At 45.6% G+C, this 21966-nt stretch overlaps 2 protein-coding genes and 4 pseudogenes across 2 annotated transcripts; 4 read left to right on the forward strand and 2 right to left on the reverse strand.

Annotated features, from left to right (window-relative positions):
• Positions 1-3750: 3750 nt before the first annotated feature.
• LOC147418512 (uncharacterized) lies at positions 3751-5556 on the reverse strand. Its single transcript, XM_086506993.1, has one exon. It carries the CDS (start codon positions 4533-4535, stop codon positions 4035-4037), a length of 501 nt encoding a protein of 166 aa, XP_086363119.1. The 5' UTR covers positions 4536-5556; the 3' UTR covers positions 3751-4034.
• A 1-nt stretch (position 5557) lies between these two features.
• LOC147418513 (uncharacterized) lies at positions 5558-6604 on the forward strand (annotated as a pseudogene).
• A 22-nt stretch (positions 6605-6626) lies between these two features.
• On the forward strand, positions 6627-21597 carry LOC147418514 (uncharacterized). The gene is made up of 13 exons (XM_086506994.1): positions 6627-7114; positions 7184-7270; positions 14491-14662; positions 14727-14745; positions 14839-14852; positions 14927-14949; positions 15029-15078; positions 15196-15254; positions 15354-15482; positions 20804-20912; positions 21015-21095; positions 21182-21286; positions 21367-21597. Exons 3-13 carry the CDS (start codon positions 14496-14498, stop codon positions 21451-21453), a joined length of 843 nt encoding a protein of 280 aa, XP_086363120.1. The 5' UTR covers positions 6627-7114; positions 7184-7270; positions 14491-14495; the 3' UTR covers positions 21454-21597.
• On the forward strand, positions 6768-14396 carry LOC147418515 (uncharacterized; annotated as a pseudogene).
• LOC147418516 (uncharacterized) lies at positions 16211-16954 on the forward strand (annotated as a pseudogene).
• Positions 18964-20781, reverse strand: LOC147418517 (uncharacterized; annotated as a pseudogene).
• Positions 21598-21966: the final 369 nt, after the last annotated feature.

Here is a 21966-nt window from a genome sequence, read left to right on the forward strand (position 1 = left end):
TCCAAAGAAGTCAAAGAAAAAAGACAGGAAGAAATATCATCGCAAGTCGCAAGACAGTGGCAGTGATAGTTCAGAGTCGGAATCCGCAGTATCAGATTCCTCGGACTCAGGCAATAGCGATTCGGGGAAAGAATCGGAAGAGACACCGCGAAAAAAATCCCAGCGTCACGGGAAAGGTGTTTCATCCGGATCGTCGGAATCGGCTGCGGTGGCTAAAAGTCTGAAGGAACTATGGTGTACCCAATGTCAGAATCCAGGCCATGCTGCTCAAGAGTGCGCAATGAATCAGAAGTGGTGTGCGATTCTCACGACCAATTCTCATAATACAGTGGAGTGTTATTTCAATGGTCGGGGTCGTCGGAGTCGAGGGGACTCTTCTACCTGGCAACGACAAGAGCCTGCTGTGGCGATGGCTCATGCTCATACATCAGAGACGCCTGTGCAAGGTCAAGCAGGAGGACGGGGTAAAGGGGGAGGACGAGGTCGCGGAAGAGGTGGCCGAGATACTAATCGCCCCAAGACATGCCTTTTCTATTTGGGAGATGGACACTGGCGATCTGAGTGTATTGAAGCTATGGAATACGATCGGAAAAAGCAGGAACGCGCTGCAGGGAAACAGCCTAGTGTGGCTATGGTTTAGATTGAAGGACTGGAGGAGTCTGATCCAGTGGTTTCATTAATCACGCGATCGGGTAAAAATGTAGTTCCAACTCCTGATGTGAAGATTCCGGATTGGACGGCTCAGGAAGAGGTGCGGAAAGAGACTGTGTCCTGGTTGCCACAATCCGCCCCACCAGTGAAGACAGCAGGACCATCGACTACGCTATCGACTGTGGGCCTAGAAATAAATGAAGGAAAAGCTGGAAATAAGAATGATATTAAAGAACAGAAGGATTGGAATTCAGTTTGGAAAGAGGTCCTCACGTCACCAATTCAAGTACCTCTAGGTTCATTGCTGAAATTGGTCCCGAATTTCCATAATGCATTGATGCGACAAACGACCATTGAGCTGAGGGGAGTTGCCATTGGGAAAGTTGAAAGTGCGGAGGATGATTCAGCCACGTTGCCGGCGAATAGGATCACGGATACCCGCATTCCGGAGCTTTCAATTCGATACCATGGAACATACATTGACAAGGTACTATTGGATGGTGGAGCGGGAGTAAACATTATCACCCAAGCAGCTTGTGAGCGTTTTGGTCTTAGTGATTGGGAGCCTGCACCCTTTGTAGTCCGCATGGCAGATCAAAGAAGAGTGCAACCAGTGGGTTTACTTCGAGGCATTGTTTTGGATATGGCGGGCTTATCCTTTACTGTTTCCTTAGTAGTCTTGAATATTGAAGATCATAATCAGGATTATCACATTATCTTGGGGAGACCCTGGTTACGACAAGCGAGGGTAAAGCATAATTGGGAATATGCTTACAGTAAAGAAGGGTAGAAGAAAAGTGTGTGATGTTGGGAACATGCAGACAGCCAGTTCAGGCAGCATGGCCGGTGATAGCCGAAATAGTCAATATGGTGGAAGGATTAGAAGAGGATGAAGAGGAACAATTTCTCAAAGCTAATCTGGATTTGGTTTCTTTATATCTTGCAAATATTTCTCTGATTCCGAAAGGGAAGTCGGTGGGGGTTTCAGGAACTCGAGCAGGAATAGGGGAGCAACAACAGGTGCTTCCAAGTCCTGAATCATTGGAGGACGTGATTCAGCAAGAACGAGCATTTGAGGCGCAAATGGGAAAAATTACAAGGGTTAAAGAAGATGAATAAGAAAAGGTTTTTCTTGGGGAGCAAGCGGAGTCGCAGCCTATATACATTAATAAGCAGTTGGAGGTCAGTTTAAGAGATGATTTGATCAAGTTTCTGACAGAGTTTAAGGATGTTTTTGCATGGGAATATGCGGATATGCAGGGATTGGATCCTAAGTTTTATCAGCATACGATCAATCTGAAACCGGATGCGGTGCCAGTGAAGCAGCACTCATACAGGATGAATCCGAATGTGGCAAAACAAGTTAAGATGGAAATTGATCGCCTGTTGGAAGTAGGTTTTATTACCCCTATTGATAATCCGGAGTGGATTTCTCCAATTGTGGTAGTACCAAAGAAAAATAAGCAAATCCGAATTTGTGTGGATTACTGGAAATTGAATGCAGCTACTGTTCTAGATCCTTTTCCTCTTCCATTTTTGGATTCCATTTTGGATGATGTAGCAGGACATGAGATGTACACTTTTTTGGATGGATTTAGTGGATATATTCAAATCCGAATGGCATTGTGGGAAGAGCAACAACTGGAACCTTCCAACCGGAGGGGCTGAGTGTGGGTTCGTGCAATCCATCGTGCGTGCCAGGTGTTACGACATTAGCCGCACATGCGGTCCTGCGGAGGTCTGGACACTGCGGATCAGGGGTATGCGGTATGCGGCAGCCGTAGCGGCAGTTCTTCACAGGATATCATGGGACAGGAGTGTGTGCACCATTCCCGATCTACGCTAGAGCAGTGGTTGTATATCGAGGGACATACCTGTCTTTTGATGAAACTTAACCAATCTCTATGATATTCATGGAAACTATTGTTGTAACTCTGTGTCTGGAATACAAATGAATGAAGCAAGAGGTGTTCTGGGCCTGTGTACTGTGTACTTCCTTCTCTTGTCATTTTTATATGTTGATGTTCATATAATGTAGTTGCGGGTAATCATTCCCGTAATGCCTATTGCTCCTGTGCGGGCAATAGCCATTACAATAACATATACGATTATATTATATTTTCTCTAACACTTGAAAGTTGTCCATCCATCTCTAGATGATTGGTAATACTGATATTGAGTTGTGTTCCCCAACCATTTATAGTCTTCTAGAAGTGATTGGTAAACATGGATTCACAACAATTACTCACAAAATTACGGTGTTAACCATATAATCTATTTAGAATGTGAATAACCAACTTGGTTGAAGAGTGGACTTGATTGGAAAGCACTTAAAAATTATAGGTAATCTATCTACAAGTACCCATACAAAGCCATCACCTCGTATGGTGGTTGGTACACCCACAATAAATCCCATAGAAGTACTACACTTGTGGTGTGGAAAGCTTCATTATCTATTAAACTCATCAATTTGCATGCCGTTACTGCAACTGAGTTGTGTCGACCTAAGATAGTGGTACTAGCATCAGTGTGGAATTGTGAGGACTCATGAAGAAGCGATGGAGCAAATACTAGATGCAGATTGCAGCAAGTTGGATTGTGATGTGTGTGCCAGATATGGCACTTTACAGGTCAAGCGATGATTTTGGGCCTCTAATGATCGAGATGTTTGCAGGTACATGAAATATAGTCATCGTTTACTCTATGGCTTGTTTTTTTTTGCTTGTTATTCGGAGTTCTTTTGGAGATCCATTCCAAACCAGATCTTGAATGTGGCCATCTATCATGGTTGCATTGGGATTCGGAGCGGCCAATGTTTGTTGCAATCGCCATTATCGGCAAGTATCAAAGCATCCGAGGATTTGATTCTTGTGGGTCAATTATGTTTACTTAAAGCCGTGAAGACCTTGGTTCCAAAGCAAGGTCTCAGGTTATGGTAAGAGATGCAAAGCTATTGGTTGCGGGTTGCGTTTGGTGGGAACACCCGCTAGGTAGCAAGTTAAGGTTTTTTTAAAGATTGCCATGCTATAAAAAAAAAATGAAAGCAAGCTGCATTCCATAATGAAGATAGCGCCATCTGGTGGACGGGCAGAGCTGAGGGGAAGTCCCATCTATCTGGAAAGCATGGCGGCCAGGAGGAAAGTGGCGCCTGATGGGGGGTTTCCAAGGGCGTGGGCAGAGGAGGAGAAAAACGGCCATGCAAGGGCGATTCTGGGGGGGGCATTAGAGGATTGAGAAGAGCCTGTAAAGCCGGTTTCAGAGAGGAGCCGCCAAGGTCGATCAACAACAAGGACCAGGAGGGCCATATGTAGGGCTAAAAAGAGGGGCACCACACAGTCGGTTACAGGGCTGGCAGAAGTCGAGAGTAATCAAGTCTGGGCCCATCAAGGTACAGAGGCCGCGACCTGCAGGTGGAAGGGCTGCAGCCCATCAGTTCGTTTGTTGCGATATATATATGCCGAGGAAGGAGGAGCCTGTTTCAGTGATTGTGCCGAGACATCAAGTGCATAAGGGTAGTGCGCCAGAGAAGGCTGCGCGAGATGCAAGAAGAGAGGGGAATGTTGGAGAGCGCTGCAGGAGCTTAAAGGGCCGAGTCTCGCAGGTGAAGGGCGGGCTACAGGCCTAGTGTAGGAGGAGAGGCTTTTGAAGAGGCCAAGGGCTGCAGAGGGGAGCAGCCATCTCAGGATAAGGGTTGTGGCCATGAACACAATGACAAAGGGGAACCGCCAGGATTGTTGAAGTCGAGGGCTTGCCTTGGAGCAGGTGTAGAAGTTCATCAAGGGATACGGGCTGCCAATAGCATAAAGTGGAGCACAAGGATGATTGCACGCCATGGTGTGGCCATCGTAATAAGCGCCGTCAATCGTGTTTGGAAGAGTCGCCATGGACTGAGCAGTAGCTGCCAAGGGCCGCTATCATTATATTGGATAATGTTTATGTGATACATAGTCGGTTTGTGTTTCTTGCCGAGTTCGCCATCAATCTCGTCTACATCTCGTCTTTTACCGTATGCCCGTGTATGCCCGTGGTAGCAGTGGCTCCAGGATTGCGTGTGTGTGTGCAGAGAGAGAGAGAGGGAGAGAGTGATTGTGGTTGCAGATTGGGTGTGGTTTTGTGTGTGGTTGAGGCGTGCGAGGCCTCCCTGTGTGCATGTGTTTACAGATATGGGTGCATTTATGTGTGCGTCAGTAAATGCGACTGTGTGTAGACGAAGTTGCTCGTAAGCGAGGCTGTTCAGTGCAAGTTCCAGAAAGTGTGCATGCTGTGTGTTTCTGTATGGGTAGGGGTGCGGGTTAATCCCGGGGTTCTAGAGAGGCAATCATATTGTGTACCGGGTGTTGTATCCTTCTCCCCCATCCCATCAGTGGTGCCCCCATGGAGGAGCTACTGATTTCTCCTTGGTGAAGTCGAAGACGGTTTTGCGACTTCAAGAGCAGGATCTAACAAGAATGGCATGGTCGGGTTTTCCGACTTTTACAGGTGCTGAAGATGCAGAAGTGTGGCTGCAGGACTATGGGTTGTTTCTGCTGGAGAGTGGCTTGTCAAGAGAAGAGGGAGTGGCCCAAGCTTTCCCACTCCTGGTTCGTGGCAAAGCAAAGGTATGGTACGAGGGCTTGCAGGCTGAAGAAAAACAAGATTGGAGCACATTGGAAGCGGCATTCTGAAGCCGATATGTGGCCAACATGTAGTGGAGTGAAGTGAAGCAGATGATGGACAACCTAAAGCAAAGCCTTGGCGGTGATTTCTGAGAATTTGTGTGGGAGTTTGAATCCATATGGGGCAAGTTGGTTAAGGTAACTACTGCAGAGAATGCAAAATTTTTAAAGATGACCAAGTTTGTGGACTGTTTGCATGTAAAAGTGCGGGATAAAGTCGAGATAGATGGACCATACACGTACGAGGAGGAATAGCCTATGCACAGAGGAGGAGGATGAAGCTTTTGAAGAAGCAACAGGCAAAGCAGGTTCTGGCGAGTCCATTGGTGCGAAGTTCAATTGCTAGGGAAGAGCTTGAGGTAATCGGACCCTTTGTTGATGCACATATGGTAGAAAAGGGTAGGTGTGATGATAGAGTAGACACGATCCCTTGTGGGCCTATGACGCCTCAGCAGCTACAGAGAGGAGTCTACCGAGTACCGCCTGATGTGCTTGACCAAATGACTTCCAAAACGCAAGCAATGGAGAAGATAGCTGAAGTGCCAAAGCCGGTGAGTTTTGTGGAGAAAGCCGAGGTGTATTCGAGCTATAGCAGTGCCTTGGGTACGGACAACACATCGGAAACGGAGTCTGCTTTCTCAAGGTATGAGACATACGATGTTATGCATGTCGATAAGGTGGTCAAAGAACAACAGGTTGCAGGTGAAGAGCTAGTTTGCAAAGACCAGGGGGTGGGCACCCTCTCTCGTGTCTTGTGATGGTCAGGCCATGTTGACTGAAGAAGAATGTCTTGATGAAGGTGATTGGGTATTCGATGAGCCAGTGGTCGATGTAGAGGACGAGTCACAAGTTTTGGTTGCTAAAGCTATGGCGAGAATACAAGGTATGCAAGGCTTGCCGCCTTTTCTAGTGATGTTTGAAGAGTGTACAGGTGAAGATATGTCAATGTCTACTTTGGATGATCAGTTGCCACAGGTTGGTGCCATGTTGTTCTTGACGGATGTGTTGCTGAAGGTTGCTATCACTACTAGCCATAGGGGGGGTTTGCGAGGGACTAATAATTGATAGACGTCGTTTAATCGATGAAGAATGCGTCGCATAGACGAGGTTTATGTCGTATTAACGAAGATATATATATATTTTAAAATTAACCATCGCATAAACAACGGCTATCGTTGCATAATCGACGCCCAAAATTTTAAGACGTCGCATAATCGACGCCTAAAAATTGTCTTGCTTATACGACGCAGAGCAACGAGGCTAGTAACGACGCGTGCACACTGCCCCTACGTCTCTCATGCGAGGCACTTCTCTCATGCGAGGCTCTTTTTCAATAGACCTGCTCACGCCTTTGAAATTTGACTCGCGGGAAGCACAGCAGCGCCACAAGCTCTCCACGAAAACTACTACAGGCCGAACGAGGGGCAGGTTTGAGAGCATAATGTCATTTCCTTTGTCTTCATGGCATTGTTTGAGAGCATAAGGTCATTTCACGTACATTATATTTTCTATTGTTGTGCGTGCAGGTTGAGGTACATGGTACAACTGCCTATGTTCCGTAGACAGCATGGATTCAGAGTGGGACGGTCAAGTATCAGAGAACCATCAAAGTAATTGCCTTGGAGCAAGATATAGCCTTGTTCGAGTTTGGTGATGAAACAGAGATAGGTGAAAGAAGCATTAACCTTAGTGGTGGACAGAAACAAAGGATTCAGCTAGCTAGGGCAGTATATCAAGATTTTGACGTCTATTTCCTAGATGATATATTCAGCGCACTAGATGCGCACACGGGGTCTTCCCTATTCAAGGTCAATGTGCTAATACGGTTATGAACAAATGCTGAGTATCAAGTCTACTGACTACTTAAGCTTTTGCAGGATTGCTTGCTTGGAGCCTTGGAAAGGAAAACTAGATTCCTTGTGACACATCAAGTCCAATTTCTCCGCAAAGCTGATCTTATCCTAGTAAGTATCTCTATCCACCACACAACAGAGCGGTGAAGTTGTCTCCATAGGATCAGCTACCATTTTGCTAAGCATTGTAGGATGGTGAGTGGGTGTTCTGTAGTGCTGTTCATGACTGAGTGTCGCTAGGCAAAAACAAAAATTGAGTTGCACCCATCCCTATATATTTTGTTGGCGGGGAGGTCATCGTTGTTTGGCAAACGATTATGATCCAAGTAGTTGTTGAAGAGCTATAGCTTATACGCGAGGGAGACCGTGCAAGGTGATCCATTCAGCCATTATTTGACAAATTCCAACAATTGCGTTGGTTTGAAAATTGAGAGGGAAATAGATATCTTCACAAGAGGAAAATTCTGTTCTATTATTAATCTGTTTTCAAGTGTATGAGATTGACTTGCTACTAGGTAGTAAGTGCGTTCGTCTTTCAAGAAATAGTATTTAATTGATTGTGTTACTTTTATTCATTGTTAGTGTGGCAGTAGGTCCTCTCTAACAATGGTTGAAGAGTTGTCCTCTACATGTAATGACATTAAGATTATTTCCTCTTGGTATCCAGCTGATTCAGGTCCTCACGAATGAGTGGTGATCTTGGATTGTGTAAGAGTCAAAGAGGAGGCATCTAATGAGTAGTGGAAGGGGAGCAATGAGTCCATGCTGAATCCATGTAGCTCAAACCATGATGTCATCTCTCCATACCAGCATGTTATATCTCCTTGTAGCTACTGTAGAGAGGACTCAAGTGCTAAGCACGCATAGACGAGGTTTATGTCGTATAAGCGAGGAAACATCCTTCAAACGGGTGTCGCCAAGTCCGGCCCCTCGACCCACTCTCGTTTGCTCGTACAGATTGTTCACATAATCTGTCCACAAAGCTTGCCATGGCTAGCAGTCCATGGAGACTTCCTTCCTCTCAAGTCACCCCAACTTGCTTGAGATCATGCTTGGGCACAAGCTCTAATTTGCCATTGAATGAAAATGACTCAGATGACATGATGGTGTATGGCATTCTTAAAGAAGCTGTGAACAAAACAGGATGGGTTCCGCCCACCTCAAAATGCGAAGATGCATCGACGGAGAGTCACCTTGCACCCAGATCATCAACACCGCAAAATACAACTCCTCTAAAGAAAGGCATAAAAAATGGTGTTGCCTCTACATTGTGCTCTGCCCCTTCAAGAACATCATTAACACCCGCAGAGCTTGCCAAGAGCTCCAACAAGAAGCATTACCGAGGAGTACGGAGTCGGCCGTGGGGCAAATATGTAGCCGAGATCCGAGACTCTGCAAGGCAAGGGGCCCGTGTTTGGCTAGGGACCTTTGACATGGCTGAGGAGGCAACTTTGGCATATGATCGAGCGCCATTGAAGATGCACGGAGCGCACGTATTGCTGAAATTTTTCGTCAATGTCGTGGCTAAAAAAAGAGGTGGAGACAAAGAAGAAGAAGAGAGTGAAACGAGAAGCACGAGTCGAAGATGGAGTTGCAGGCATCGAGCAACAACGTCAACAACGCAAGCGTATGCAAGAACCATCATCATCTTCACCACCATCAAGTCTGGTAGTGAGCTTTGAAGGAGAAGGGGTGAAGATAGAAGAGCTAGATGGTGTGTTTTCTTTGTATGAGCTGCGCGAGTGTTTCTTGCCTTTCATCGCCTCCTCATTTGCTAGCGCCATGGCTACCCTGGCCAACTGCGCTGTAGCCTCTCATTTGGTAGCCTCTCATGTGATAGCAGAGTGCTTGTGCCTGTGTGTGTGTGTGTGTGTGTGTGTGTGAGTGAGAGAGAGAGAGAGAGAGAGAGAGAGAGAGAGAGAGAGAGAGAGAGATCTCAGTACGTGTTGTTGGGCGAGAGTCCGACCATCATCAAGGACATGGTGGAAGTCCATGAGAATTAGGCGTTGGTTCCTGGTGGGGGACTCAGTGAGAGCTTGCAGCCTCTCATTTGGCTGACAAAGAGTCGAAACTCATCGAAGAGCTCATCTACAGAGTCAACCTTGAAGGCATGTGGTATTGCACAAGCTGCTAATATGGACAAAAGAATTCACTTGATATTGTTAGTCAATGGTTGTGCTTGGAACTACCTTGATTGATATGTATGCCTAATGTGGTGCACTTCATCGATCATCACAAAAAGTACTTTAAGAGCTTCCTGTCACGGATGTCGCCTGATTGCGGGATATGCCTAACTTGGACAGGGCTCAGGAGCTCTAGGCTGTTTTCAATGGAATGGGACGTCGTGCTTGCCACTGCCTTGGTCGACATGTATGCCATATGTAGTGCAGTTCATGAAGCACACGAAGTGCTTGAGGAGCTTTCTGTCTGAAATGTCGTCTCTTAAGATGCACTGATTGGGGGATATGCCCAACTTGGGCAGGGCCAAGGAGCTCTGGTCGTTTTTTAGTGGATGAAGTGAGGGTGTCTCTCTAGACGCAGTCACATACACTCTAGCCTATTTTCAGCTAATGCGAAGTGAGGGTCTCTCTCTAGATGTAATGTTATTTCAAGCAGTGCATTGATTGCTACAAGGTAAGGTCAGGAAGAGAGAGAGAGAGCTTTTTTAAGCAGATGCAGAGAGACTGCATCTCTCCAAATGCAATCATGTACAGTGGTACCTTGAGGGCATGTGGTAGTACACAAGATGTTGATATGGGCAAAAGAAGTTATGATGATATTGTTAGTGAGTGGTTGTTGAAAGAAAATGTTGTGCTTGGCACTGCCTTGGTCGACATGTATGCCAAATGTGGTGCACTTCATAAAGCGGAAAAAGTACTTGATGAGCTTCCTGTCCAGGATGTCGTCTTTTGAAATGCACGGCTACCATGCACAAACCCTCTCGATTTGAGCCGCCAGAAGAACCTCTTGGATGCTAAGGAGCCAATCCCATCTTCAAACCACAGCATGGATCTGAGAGTGCCACACGAATGGGGCTCCCTTGCCACTGGAGCGACACCACCTCCCAAACCCAACAGAATGCCAGGAACCGAGGCTTACATGTTGATCTCCGAAGGAGAAATCAGCACAAGCCAGCTCCTGCTGTCAAAAAATGAAGAGCCAGGGCAGCCGAAGAGGATTCTGCAGCCAGGTGCCCCCACCCAGGGCGGTCCTCTGCATCGACCTCAGCCCACAATCCACCCTGCCTCCACTGCAAGCCCACGTGCCGTCCGTCAACCCACCCCAGCGAGCCTTCCCTGCTCTTACTGGGCGAAAGGAGTAGAACAAGCCTGTAGTAGGCGAAGGCTCTTGAACCCTTGTCTTGACCTCAACCCACAATCCACCATGCCTCCACTGCAAGCCCAAGTGCCGTCCGTCAACGCACCCCAGCGAGCCTTCCCTACTCTTAGTGGGCGAAACGAGTAGAACGAGCATGTAGGCGAAGGATCTTGAACCCTTGGCTTGACCTCTTACTGTAAGTATACTTTTTGTGATCTATGGACTACACCACATTAGGCATACATGTCGACCAAGGTAGTGCCAAGCACAACCACTAACTAATAATATCAAAATGAATTCTTTTCTCCATATTAGCATCTTGTGCAATACCATATGCCTTCAAGGTGCAAGTGTACTTGATTGCATTTAGAGAAGAAGAAAAAGAAGAAGAGGATTTTAACGTCGTAGGAAACTATCCCAAGAGACCTCAAAGATCTATCCGACGAGAGTTGAACTCAAGATCTGTTATTGAAGAGAGATGCCCTCTCTCTGCATCTGTTGAAAACAAATCTCTCCCTTCCTGACCTGACACTACTGCAATCAATGCACTCCTTGATATAACATTGCATTTCGAGAGATGCCCTCTCTCTGCATCAGCTGAAAACATTCTAGAGCATATGTGATTGCATCAGGAAGAGAGCAGGAGCGTAGGCTATCGTAAGCTGGCAGTTGTAGGTGCTAGGTGCAGCGGAATGAATGTTGTATTTTCTCAAGATTAGTGATCTTTATTTGCTCAAGGTTCCTTTTAGTTCTTAGGGAAGGAGAGAGCCTTCCGTCTTTATGGAGAGTGCTATGATCACGAACAAAGTGAGTGGATATTGTGCGTGCAAGTGAATGAGACTGAGAGAAAGAGAGAGAAGAGATACGAGACCCGAGAGGTTGTAAAACCCTCCTCCGAAGGCCCCACTCTCGTCAGCGAGAGTGGTCTAACTTTGATTGCACAAAGGTGTACAATGCGAATGCAATGGATTGATGCAATGGGACTATGCCGATGACGACGACGGTGGTGACGACGACGACTTGGTGGTTGAAATCTGTGGTCTTCTAACTGTTGTTTTTCGGGACTGTTTCAGTGGCTGAAAATGATTGTTTTGGCTGCGTTTTTATGGCTGAAAATGGGGGAAACATCTGCAACCAATCTAGGGCTGATCTGCTACGGAGTCATAGGCTGAAGACGCTGTGTATATGCTGCAGATTAGGGCTGAAAGTCAAAAACGCTGATGTATGGCTGATGCTAGCAAAAACGCTAATGGTGATCTGGGTCGGAAATCCAAAAACGCCAATGATGGCTGTAGCGTTTTGGGCTGAAAAACGCTAGGAGATTGTGGCCGGTATCGGGTTGCCGGTTCTGAGGAAAAACGCCAAGAAAGGGGTGCTTGATGGCGATGGCATGTTGGGGGAACACGCCAAGGATGGGGGTTGGCCTAGAGCTAGAAAACGCTAGGGGTGCTGAGGGGGGTACTGCTGAGAAGTTGCTTGTTGAGCGGGAAGCTCCTGCTTCCTCTTCTGCTATCGAGTGCTAGCTTTGGGTTGCTTATATATTAACTTACCCAATTTTCCCTACTCAGTTCCCAACAAAAGTCACTTAATAAATAAGTGAAAATTGTCAAAAATAGGGAAAATGGGATAAAGTCACTTGAAAAATCCCCTAACTGATCTAATGGTTTCTGAAGGGAATACTGATGATCATGCTATGTGCAACCGGAGGATATGCATCTATTGCTAAGTGACTGGGCATGCACGGTCTACGAATAGACTCACAAAAGTGCCAGATTACTTCTAATCTAACTTGACTGGACTTGACGGAAACCCTGCTATGTTGTAGCTTGTCCACGGACACATAGGGTTGGGATGTGTCACGTGACAGTAGGTGAGACAGTGAGGGAGACGGCCTAGCCACTTGTCCTAAAATCTCGAGTCGATCTACTCGATTGCCTCTGATCGTCTAGAGAGATATCCTCGCTTTTTCCATTGAAAGAAGACCAGAGCTCCTTGGCCCTGCCCACGTTGGGCATATCCTGCAGTCACTGCATTTCGAGAGACATCTCGGACATAAAGCTCCTCAAGAACTTCTTGTGCTTCATGAAGTGCACTATAGGTGGCATACATGTCGACCAAGTCAATGTCAAGCACGATGTCACATTCCGGTGTAAACAGCGTGGAGCTCCTTGGCCGTGCCAAGTTAGGCATATCCCACATTCAGACGACATCCGCGATAGGAAGCTCCTAAAGGAATTTTTGTGATCTATGAAGTGCACCACATTAGTTATACATGTCGAACAAGGTAGTGCCAAGCACAATCACAATCAGCATCTTGTGCAATGCCATATGCCTTCAAAGTGCAAGCGTACCTGATTGTATTTGGAGATCTCTCTGCATCTGTTGAAAACAGATCTCTCTCTTCCTGACCTGATACTGCTGGACATATTCTAGAGCATCTGTGATTGCATCTAGAAGAGAGCAGGAGCATAGGCTACCATAAGCTGACAGTCGTATGCGAGACATTGAGGGAGACGGCCTAGCCACCTACATGTCCTAAAAGCTCGAGTCACGCTGCTCAATGGCCTCAGAATGCTGCTGTTCCAAGTTTTCCTTTATTTTCTTTGGTTATGGAAAGTGTATTTTTCTAGCCCTGCTAGACAGCTGACTCTCTCTCTCTCTCATCTCTCTAACAATGTGTCAGCACGTCTCTCTGTCTATCTGCGCTATCTCCCTCGGGGCTGCAAAGAACACCATCGTGATGAATAAGAAAAACGCTACATGTGGCCGGGGAGGGAGCCAGAATCCCTCCCCCTTTTTGTGATCTATAAAGTGCACCACATTAGGCATACATGTTGACCAAGGTAGTGCCCCACTACCAAGCACAATTAACACTGACTAACAAGATCAAAATGAATTCTTTTGCCTATATCAGCATCTTGTGCAATGCCATATGCCTTCAAGATGCAAGTGTACTTGATTTCATTTGGAGAGATGCCCTCTCTCTGCGTCTGTTGAAAACATATCTCATCCTGCAATCAACGCACTCCTTAAGATAACATTGCATTTGGAGAGATGCCCTCTCTCTGCATTAGCTGAAAACATTCTGGAGCATATGTGATTGCATTTGGAAGAGAGCAGGAGCGTAGGAGCTGAAAACATTCTAGAGCATATGTGATTGCATCTCAAAGAGAGGAGGAGCATAGGCTACCATAAGATGGCAATTGTAGTCGAGACATTGAGGGAGACGGCATAGCCACCTATCCGAAAAGCTGCAGAACAAGCGTCCTTTCATCGAATCGGTGCCCGTAAGCGATTAACGCAAGGGCTGAGAGTTAACGCAAAGGTGCAAATTAGGCAAGGCTTGTGTGTTGTCCGCCAAGAACAAGATCTTAGGGCTGATCTGGGGTAATCCCTTTAGGGATGAGAGAGAAGGGAGTAGCGATGGCTGATCTGGCTCCATAGCACAGAAAACACAGCCTGAGAGGTGAAAACGTTGTTGTTTGTAGAAAACACAGCCACCAAGGAGGACCGATCTCAGTTTTGAGGGAATTTTTTGTGATGGAAGCAATCAGCAGGGGATCGTCGGTTTAGGAGAAGAACCTCAGCGTCTGATACCATGTGAGAGTAGGCAGCGAAAGCGCTGCCAACAACAGCATATAGCTCAGGTTGAGTCCTTTCCAGGAATACATCCAGGTCTGCTTCATTTTGTCCACATCTACCATATGGTTATAAGCTCATGCTGCATTCGACCACAAACCATCAAATCTCTCATGTAGCTTACTCTTGCATTGAATTTTTTATTGAGTGTGTTTCTCTTTTAGCTTTGCTACCTGATCTTGCATTTGATTCAGAACCTTTTGAAGCATCTGTAGCATTTTTGTTTGATCTATTTTATTGTAGTCCACTCCATTCATGGTTGCTTCGACCTCATCTGTAGATTCTTGATCTATTAATATTTTTACTTGCATTGATGTTACATGTAGATACGATGTTTGTGTTAGTCTGACACATGGTTTGTTTTAAATATACAGATACGATGAGTGACCAGGGTCATAGAGTGAAGTTGACGTTCATCAAGACTTTGCTACGTACCACTCGACTATCAGGAGAGGCTTTGACGGAGGCTATGTCAGATTATATGGAGATGGATGACGCCAGTTTAGACAGCTCCATCGAGTTTCTTGGGCGATTCAGGGTTTGCCCGTACGTCCTGGAGAGGGTACATCCTCCCAGCCACACACAGGAGTGGAGACTTCCTCTCGTGCAGATCAGACCATAGCACATCGGTAATCTTCTCGATTGATAAAGTAGTAATGTCATTCTTTTTTTAATATAGAAATCTTAATATATGTATACCCTTAATGTCTTTGTTTGCTTAGGACTCCTATTCCAGGTACATCACATCATGAGAGTCAGCGGCTTACTCCTAATGTACCTCCTAGTACTTAGTTGACACCTGATTCACAGGCTAGTGGCCGTCAGTCTCAGAGGTATATCTATTATGGTGATTATGGATTAAATATCAAGTAGTTTTTAAGAACTCTCGTCTAATCTGCCATATGTTTATAGTGCATGTAGGCATCATCGGCAGAGTAGCACGCCACCAGGCCGATCGACATGTGAGACATCGCCTCAGCCACTAGCTCCCCATCTGTGCCTCCACCTCCACCAATGCGCACTGCATTGTTAGCTTGGGTGTCACATGCGACATCTTGCCTGACGGAGCTATCCTCCAGCTCGGAGCCGGCATCGCACTCAAACGTCGGATGCAAGACCTTTGCTCGTCTTATCTAAAGCAAGTTCATATACCATGGGAGCAAGTATTAATTAACATAAAAAAAGTAAATTTTAGTTTGTTAGTTGAATTACTAATTGACTTTATTTTGCACTGTAGTGATCAGCATGAGGATGACAAGAAATATGTTATCAACACACTAGAGACAGCGTACGGGACAGGATGGAGTTACAAGTGGATGGTCAAGCAAATGTGCAAACTCATGGGTCATCGACGCGACGCAGCACGGTAAGTAGAAAGAAAGAAATAATTTTAACATCTATCTCTCTCTCTCTCTCTCTCTCTCTCTCGTCTCTTGACTCTCGATCTGTCAAGGTGGAAATCGTTCGGAGCTGCTCTCTGAGTAGGTGTAGCGTATAGTAGAGGCAGAAGGTGCAGCGGAATGAATGTTGTATTTTCTCGAGATAAGTGATCTTTACAGCTCAAGGTTCCTTTTAGTTCTTAGGGAAAGAGAGAGCTTTCCGTCTTATAGAGAGTGCGGTGATCACGAACAAAGTGAGTGGATCTAGTGCGTGCAAGTGAATGAGACTGAGAGAAGGAGAGAGAAAGTTACGACACCGAGAGGTTGTAAAACCCTCCTCCGAAGGCCCCACTCTCGTCGGCGAGAGTGGTCTACTTGATTGCACGAAAGAGTACAATGCAAATGCAAAGGACTGATGCTATTGGACTATGCCGATGACGACGACGGTGACGGTGACAATGACGATGGTGATGTCGACGGCTTCGTGGCTGAAATGGGGACTGTTTTCGTCGCTGAAAATGGACTGTTCTTGTGGGCTTATGGCTGAATCTGAGCGCTCGAAAAAACGCTAGGTTTAGGGTTCCCTGAGGCTGCGTTTTTGGGGATAAACTTTGGCTGAGAAAACGCTGATACAGCAGGGCTTTTATTGCTGAAAATTGACTGTTTTGCAAGTGTCAAATCACCCTTACTGGCTGTGGATCTTCTGCTGCGACTGATGGTGAAAAACGCTGCTGCTGCTGATAGTTTCCCCTGCGTTTGTAGTGCTGATTTGTTGCGGATCTGCCCCTGCTTCCTAGCGTTAGTAAATGCAGGGTACGGCTGCCAAGGAATAGCAAAACGCTGGTTATGCTGAGGATGGCCTGGCGTTAGTGGTTTGGTGAAGGAAACACTGAATCTGCCTGTTTGCTGGCGATGGCTCCAAGAGGGGAAAGCGCTAGCATTGCAAGAGAAGAGGGCGACACCAAATGGTTGAGGATGAGGGGATAGTGACCTACTGGAGGTGAAGATATGCATATGGGACCCGGGAGAAGGTTACCCATGCGGGGATGCATTTGTTTACGGAATGACCCGAATGCGCGGAGGTGCTGAGCTGACAGCACGCTGGAATATACTTGGCCGATGCGGGATTAAGCCGTTTGCTGGTTCTGACAGACGGAATGTAGCAAGATGAGTGCTGGCACAAATGCAGGCCACAGATGGCCGTTGGATCCCACAGCGACAAGGCAGGTTGCAAGAGGATGCGGAGTGAGTCAGGTGGACTCGACATCATACCAGGCAGCCAGGGACTAGATCGCATAATCGGGGATGTACCACAACTAGGAGGTATCGGGCTGAGTCGGAGGGCCAGCAAACAAATAAGGTGCAAGGTGAGATATGCAGGTACGAGAAGAACAGCAATGCTGGGGCAAGTTATATATGGCCGATGTGTTTCCCCTCGAAGAGACGGGCGAGCCACTGAGTGCAAATGCAACACGACTACGCATTGCAAGAGGGCGGGCTCCGATCAGCACCAGCCCACCTTTCATTCGGGGAGCTGTGCTGTGCGAGTGATTAGGCACATGCTATTATACCTTAACCGGTACTGGCCCGAATGGGGTTATTCGACACCGGGCAGCGGGCTGTCTTTGGAGCTTAGGAGCTTGGTTGCGGCTTCCTTGGTGAGAGGAGCTTTGAGCTCAGTGGAGCTCGATAGAGAAGTGCTCGGCGGAGGAGAGCTTGACATTCGAGTGCTTGGATGCTATTGTGGCAGAGCTCTTGCATTGGAGCTTGCATTGAGAGGACATTGCATCACGCAGAGTGGAGCAGGAGCAGGTTCAAGACTATGTGCAACTCGTTTTTTGCCATTTTCGGGCTCTAAAACGCAGTTTTTTGCGTAGCTCCGTCATACAGAATCAGATCTACATGATCCAGGAGTCTAGATCAGGGTTTTGGCACGTTCCAGAAGCGATGGCGATGTCTATTTGCTGAAATTCTGCTTTGAATTATAGCAGGTATAGCAGCAGGTTTGTTTGTGCCCTTTCGAGTCCCAAAAACACTGTTTTTGGTATATCTCACACACACGGAGTATTTTCTGCAGCAACCAGCAGATTCATAGGTGTACACAGGTTTTTGGATATGCACGGTTTTGCACGGTTATTGGTGCAATTTTGCATCAGATTTTGAGTCATATTTGCAGACTTTTGTTGATGCGATTCGAGCCAGTTTAGGGCTGATTTGGTTGACATTTGCTACTTAGTGTTGGTTTCTCTTTTGCGAGCATTATGGTTGATTTTTCATTTGACTTCCAGCGTTATGGTCTACACAGTTTGATGGTGCAGATTTTGTTGCTTGGAAGGAGCATATGCTTGTTGCATTGGCGGATTTGGGATAGGATAAACCCTTGCGTGGTTTATCGGCGAAGCCCAAGTCTATGCGTGATGATGATTGGGAGGATCTTGATGAGTTAGCAATGTCTACGATTCGTTTGCATCTGGTTGAGTCTGTTTACTGGCAGGTCTCGAGGGAGAGTACAACTCATGCTTTATGGCATAGTTTACATGCTATGTACGTGACATCCATGTCAACAGGGAAGTGGGAAGCCTGCTCAATTAAAGCAGACTTTGTGCAATCAATAGTAGACAACTCTCGCCGATGAGAGTGGGGCCTTCGGAGGAGGGTTTTACAACGTCTCTGGTGTCGTATCTCTCTTCTCTCGCTATCTCTCAGTTTCTACACTTGCACGCAGTGTCCATTCACTTTGTTTGTGATCATAGCACTTTCGATTAATAACGGAAGGCTCTCCCTTCCATAAGAACTAAAAGGAACCTTGAGCACAGTTCGGAGCAGTCATCTTGAGCAAAGCGCAAAGAATCATATGCTATGGACTTGCCGACAACGTGGACGAAGATCAGGACGACAACGAGACGGGCCAGAATATGAAAAACGCTATGGCTGAAATCTGCGAATCTTTATCCATTGAATTTTGACTCTTATGTTGATGAAGACGATGCAACGACGATGCGCTGAAAACGCAGATGCTGAAATCTATGTTTTTTGGGTTGAAACTGCAAACGCTCGTGGATCTGACCATGCGTGAGGAACTGTTGCGGGAAGGTGAGGTCTGCGAGGTTTGATGATTCTACACCGGAGTCTGATTGCTGAAAACTGAAAACGTTGGTCTAGATCTGGGTTTCGTTGCGGTACATCTACAAAATGCTAGATGGTTATGCTGATGCAAAAACGCTAGGGCTGATCTGCTATCTTGCTGTGGAATCTGCTAATGCTAGGGCTGATCTGTCTTCTGCTGCTGTCGAGACTGATCTGCAGTGCAAAAACGCCAGGGCTGATCTATCATGCAAAATGCTAGGCTTTTCAAATGGGCTTCACTATCGGTGGCAGCGTCCTCGTATCTTGAGCAGCGGCGTGTTTTGATTACCTTGTACATAGCTACAAAAAGAAAAACGATTCTGAAGGGAATCGAACCCTGACACTAGCCATATGAGGCTATCACCACGAGACTCCCCACCACCCACCCTTATTAGTAAGATTTCAAAAGAATAAAAATCATTACTTAACAAAATGAATTACTGCGAGATTAAATCTTACCCAATATAGGTTGATTTTTGAGTTGATACGCACGGCTAATAGTCCTCATCGTCATCTCTGAGATTAACCGTCAATAAAATCTCATCTTCATTATCTTTGTTTACTTCTTCAAACTCCTCTGCCGTTAAATCTGTGTTGAAGTTCATTTCTTCGTATGCTCGACATTCACTATTTCTTCCTCTTCGGTGTCTGTAGTGTCAGAGTACGGATGGTTGTCGTTCTCATCATCTACAATGTCATCATGATCGGCAAGGGAAATTCTACACGTCTCTAACATGGATGTGTCTAGATTCGAGGATGTTACCAATTCATTCTGATTTGCTTCCTCAAGGTCAACGCTATCAAACTACTGACGACCTCTAGGTTGGACATGCACAACTTGCCACCATGGATGAGAATTTGGGTTCTTGTAAAAGAACGCTTGCTCAACATCAGTTGGCAGAATGTAAGGCTCTCTTGTTGCACGCATTAACTTTGAGGAGTCGACGGACCAAAATTTGGACGGTTCTCTTCTCATTGTGGCACTATTGCCTTTATACTCGGCACGAAACCATTCCACCTGTAATCTGTCATAATCTGGAATCTGTATATTTGAAGGTAAAGAAGATTATATCAATAGCATGCTTATATATAAAAGGAGAGAGAGATGTGCATGGAATTCAATAACATTTGAAAAGAACAAAAAATAATATCAAAATAAATTAGCGACATTACAAAACGTAATGCAAATTAAAGTGTAGAATTAGGGTACAAGAGTTCAAAATAACATTAGGAATTGTATACAATGAGATCTTAACCCTCATCTGTTAAGGGTGCTCGTGGAGGTCTACGCCATCCATAATTGACTATCAATTCATCACCAGCACGTAATGATTTAATAGCATGGACAACTATATATCTTGGTACATCCCTAGTCATGTGTCTTGGTTCATGACTATTCTCACACTCCACAAATGTGCAATTGGTTCTTGCACTTCTCCCTCGACTACTATTGATTAAACCTGCTATGTTTCCACTCCATCTGAAGGAAGTGGTCCTCCTTGCCAGCCTCCGTATCGTCTACGATCATAGCTCTGTACTAGATCCTGTAAATGAGTAGGCAGTGGATGATCTCCACCTGGCCATCTCAGCCTCCAACGGAGGAGGTAGAGGATGTCGAGAAACCTCGAGCTGCAACTGACAAATAACCTGTCCGTGTCGTGTGCGAGAGATATGTGCACCACTGGTAGTAAAGTCATCCTCGCCATCAAGTGAAGATACCTACATATATAATCTAGTTACATTATATATTTTACTCTTTGATTTTTAAAACTCCAATATCAAACAAAGGGAGATATGAAATATACCATAGGTCAATGTCGCTCCTCAGGTGGTGGTGCTTGCTCAAAAGTACCATAAGTCATCTGATGTGAAAAGCACTCCCGTCGTGGCCTGCGATACGTGCCATAACAACGAGCACACCAGCATATAATAGGCTCATCATAGTAGAAATCATCGTAAACGGGTTCATGTGCAGTATCGGAACTCTGTGCACCCCGGCTACCACTAGTAGGAGGTGGTGGTGTACACTCTGATTGATCCGAATCTGGATTTCAATTACCATAAAAACATGAGACATTTATCAAATGACCAAAATAAAAAATTCAATAAAAGCAACAAAACATTGAAGTCTAATAGTTATATGGTATATTCTGACGCTTATTGTAATTTAAAAAATAAACAGGCGCTATTGTATGGTGCCGTCAAACAAGAGAAAGGCAACCATTTGCATGGAGACATGGCAATTCTTCTGCAAGGAGATGCGCCTACGCATTAATTTTTCCCAACAAAAGGTGTGTGCCTTTGGTAATATATATTAGAATTAATATAAACTTTCGTAGATTGATTCTAACTTTCTCTAATCTATGTTATTTTGTTTATTCAAATTTGCTTAGGAGGCAGCAAGAAAGAGAGTAGCTTTACGTCACACATCTAGACTAGGGCGGATGGGACGGGATGGATTTGTGGCCACATTTGTGAGTATAGACCATTCACATTTTAACTTTTAAAGATAGTTTTATTGAATACAAAAATTAATAAGTCTTTGGTTGTCTTAATGTAGACGAAAGACTATGGTTGTGCACCGACGGCAAAGGAGATAGAGTACGCCACATACTGTGGCTATCGTGCTTTGTGTCAGACACTTACTGACATTCCAGATCCACTTGTACGTATCTTTGTTTTGCTTTGTAGTTTTTTTCATGGTAACTATAATATATTCTTTTTTTATTTCACTAACTAATACAGGAGCAGCATGGGGAGGCTGATATGACAGAGGTGGCTCGACAGGAGGCCAAGGGGCGACGTCGAGAGGCTGGAGGAGCAACGGCCTAATCACTGGCCATGATGGTGACAATCGCGGAGATGGGGACAGTCGTAGTCCCACGGTTCGGACTAGTGGTGGTGGCACTAGCGATCATGAGACCGATGATAGTGAATCTTCCAGTAGTGATGGATCACATAGTGATCCTGCGTAGAGATTTCTTTTGCATATTTGGGATCGTTCTATATGTATTTTTTAGTGTGCATTGCTACATCGTATGTGATGATGAGATTTGTTTTGTATATGTGAGGATTGATCACTACACATTTGGACACGTGTACATAAACTTATTGATGATATATACTGACATGTGTTTGTTGTATCATTGAATTTGTCTATTGTCAAACAATTAATTATTTGTCGATCAGATAATTAACCTAAGTAACCTGGTTTGGGTCACCGCCTGTGGCTTTTTGCCCGGTCGATGTACACGTTGTTAAAAAGGCTTACAATGTTTTTTTTAAGATGAAGATTTGAACTATGACGTTTCAAAGTACCAAGCATCATACGTTCCAAGTTTCAAG

This window comes from Adiantum capillus-veneris, chromosome 30 (genome assembly GCF_014529385.1).
Source record: "Adiantum capillus-veneris isolate H3 chromosome 30, ASM1452938v2, whole genome shotgun sequence".
In the NCBI taxonomy this organism is placed as follows: Eukaryota; Viridiplantae; Streptophyta; class Polypodiopsida; order Polypodiales; family Pteridaceae; genus Adiantum; species Adiantum capillus-veneris.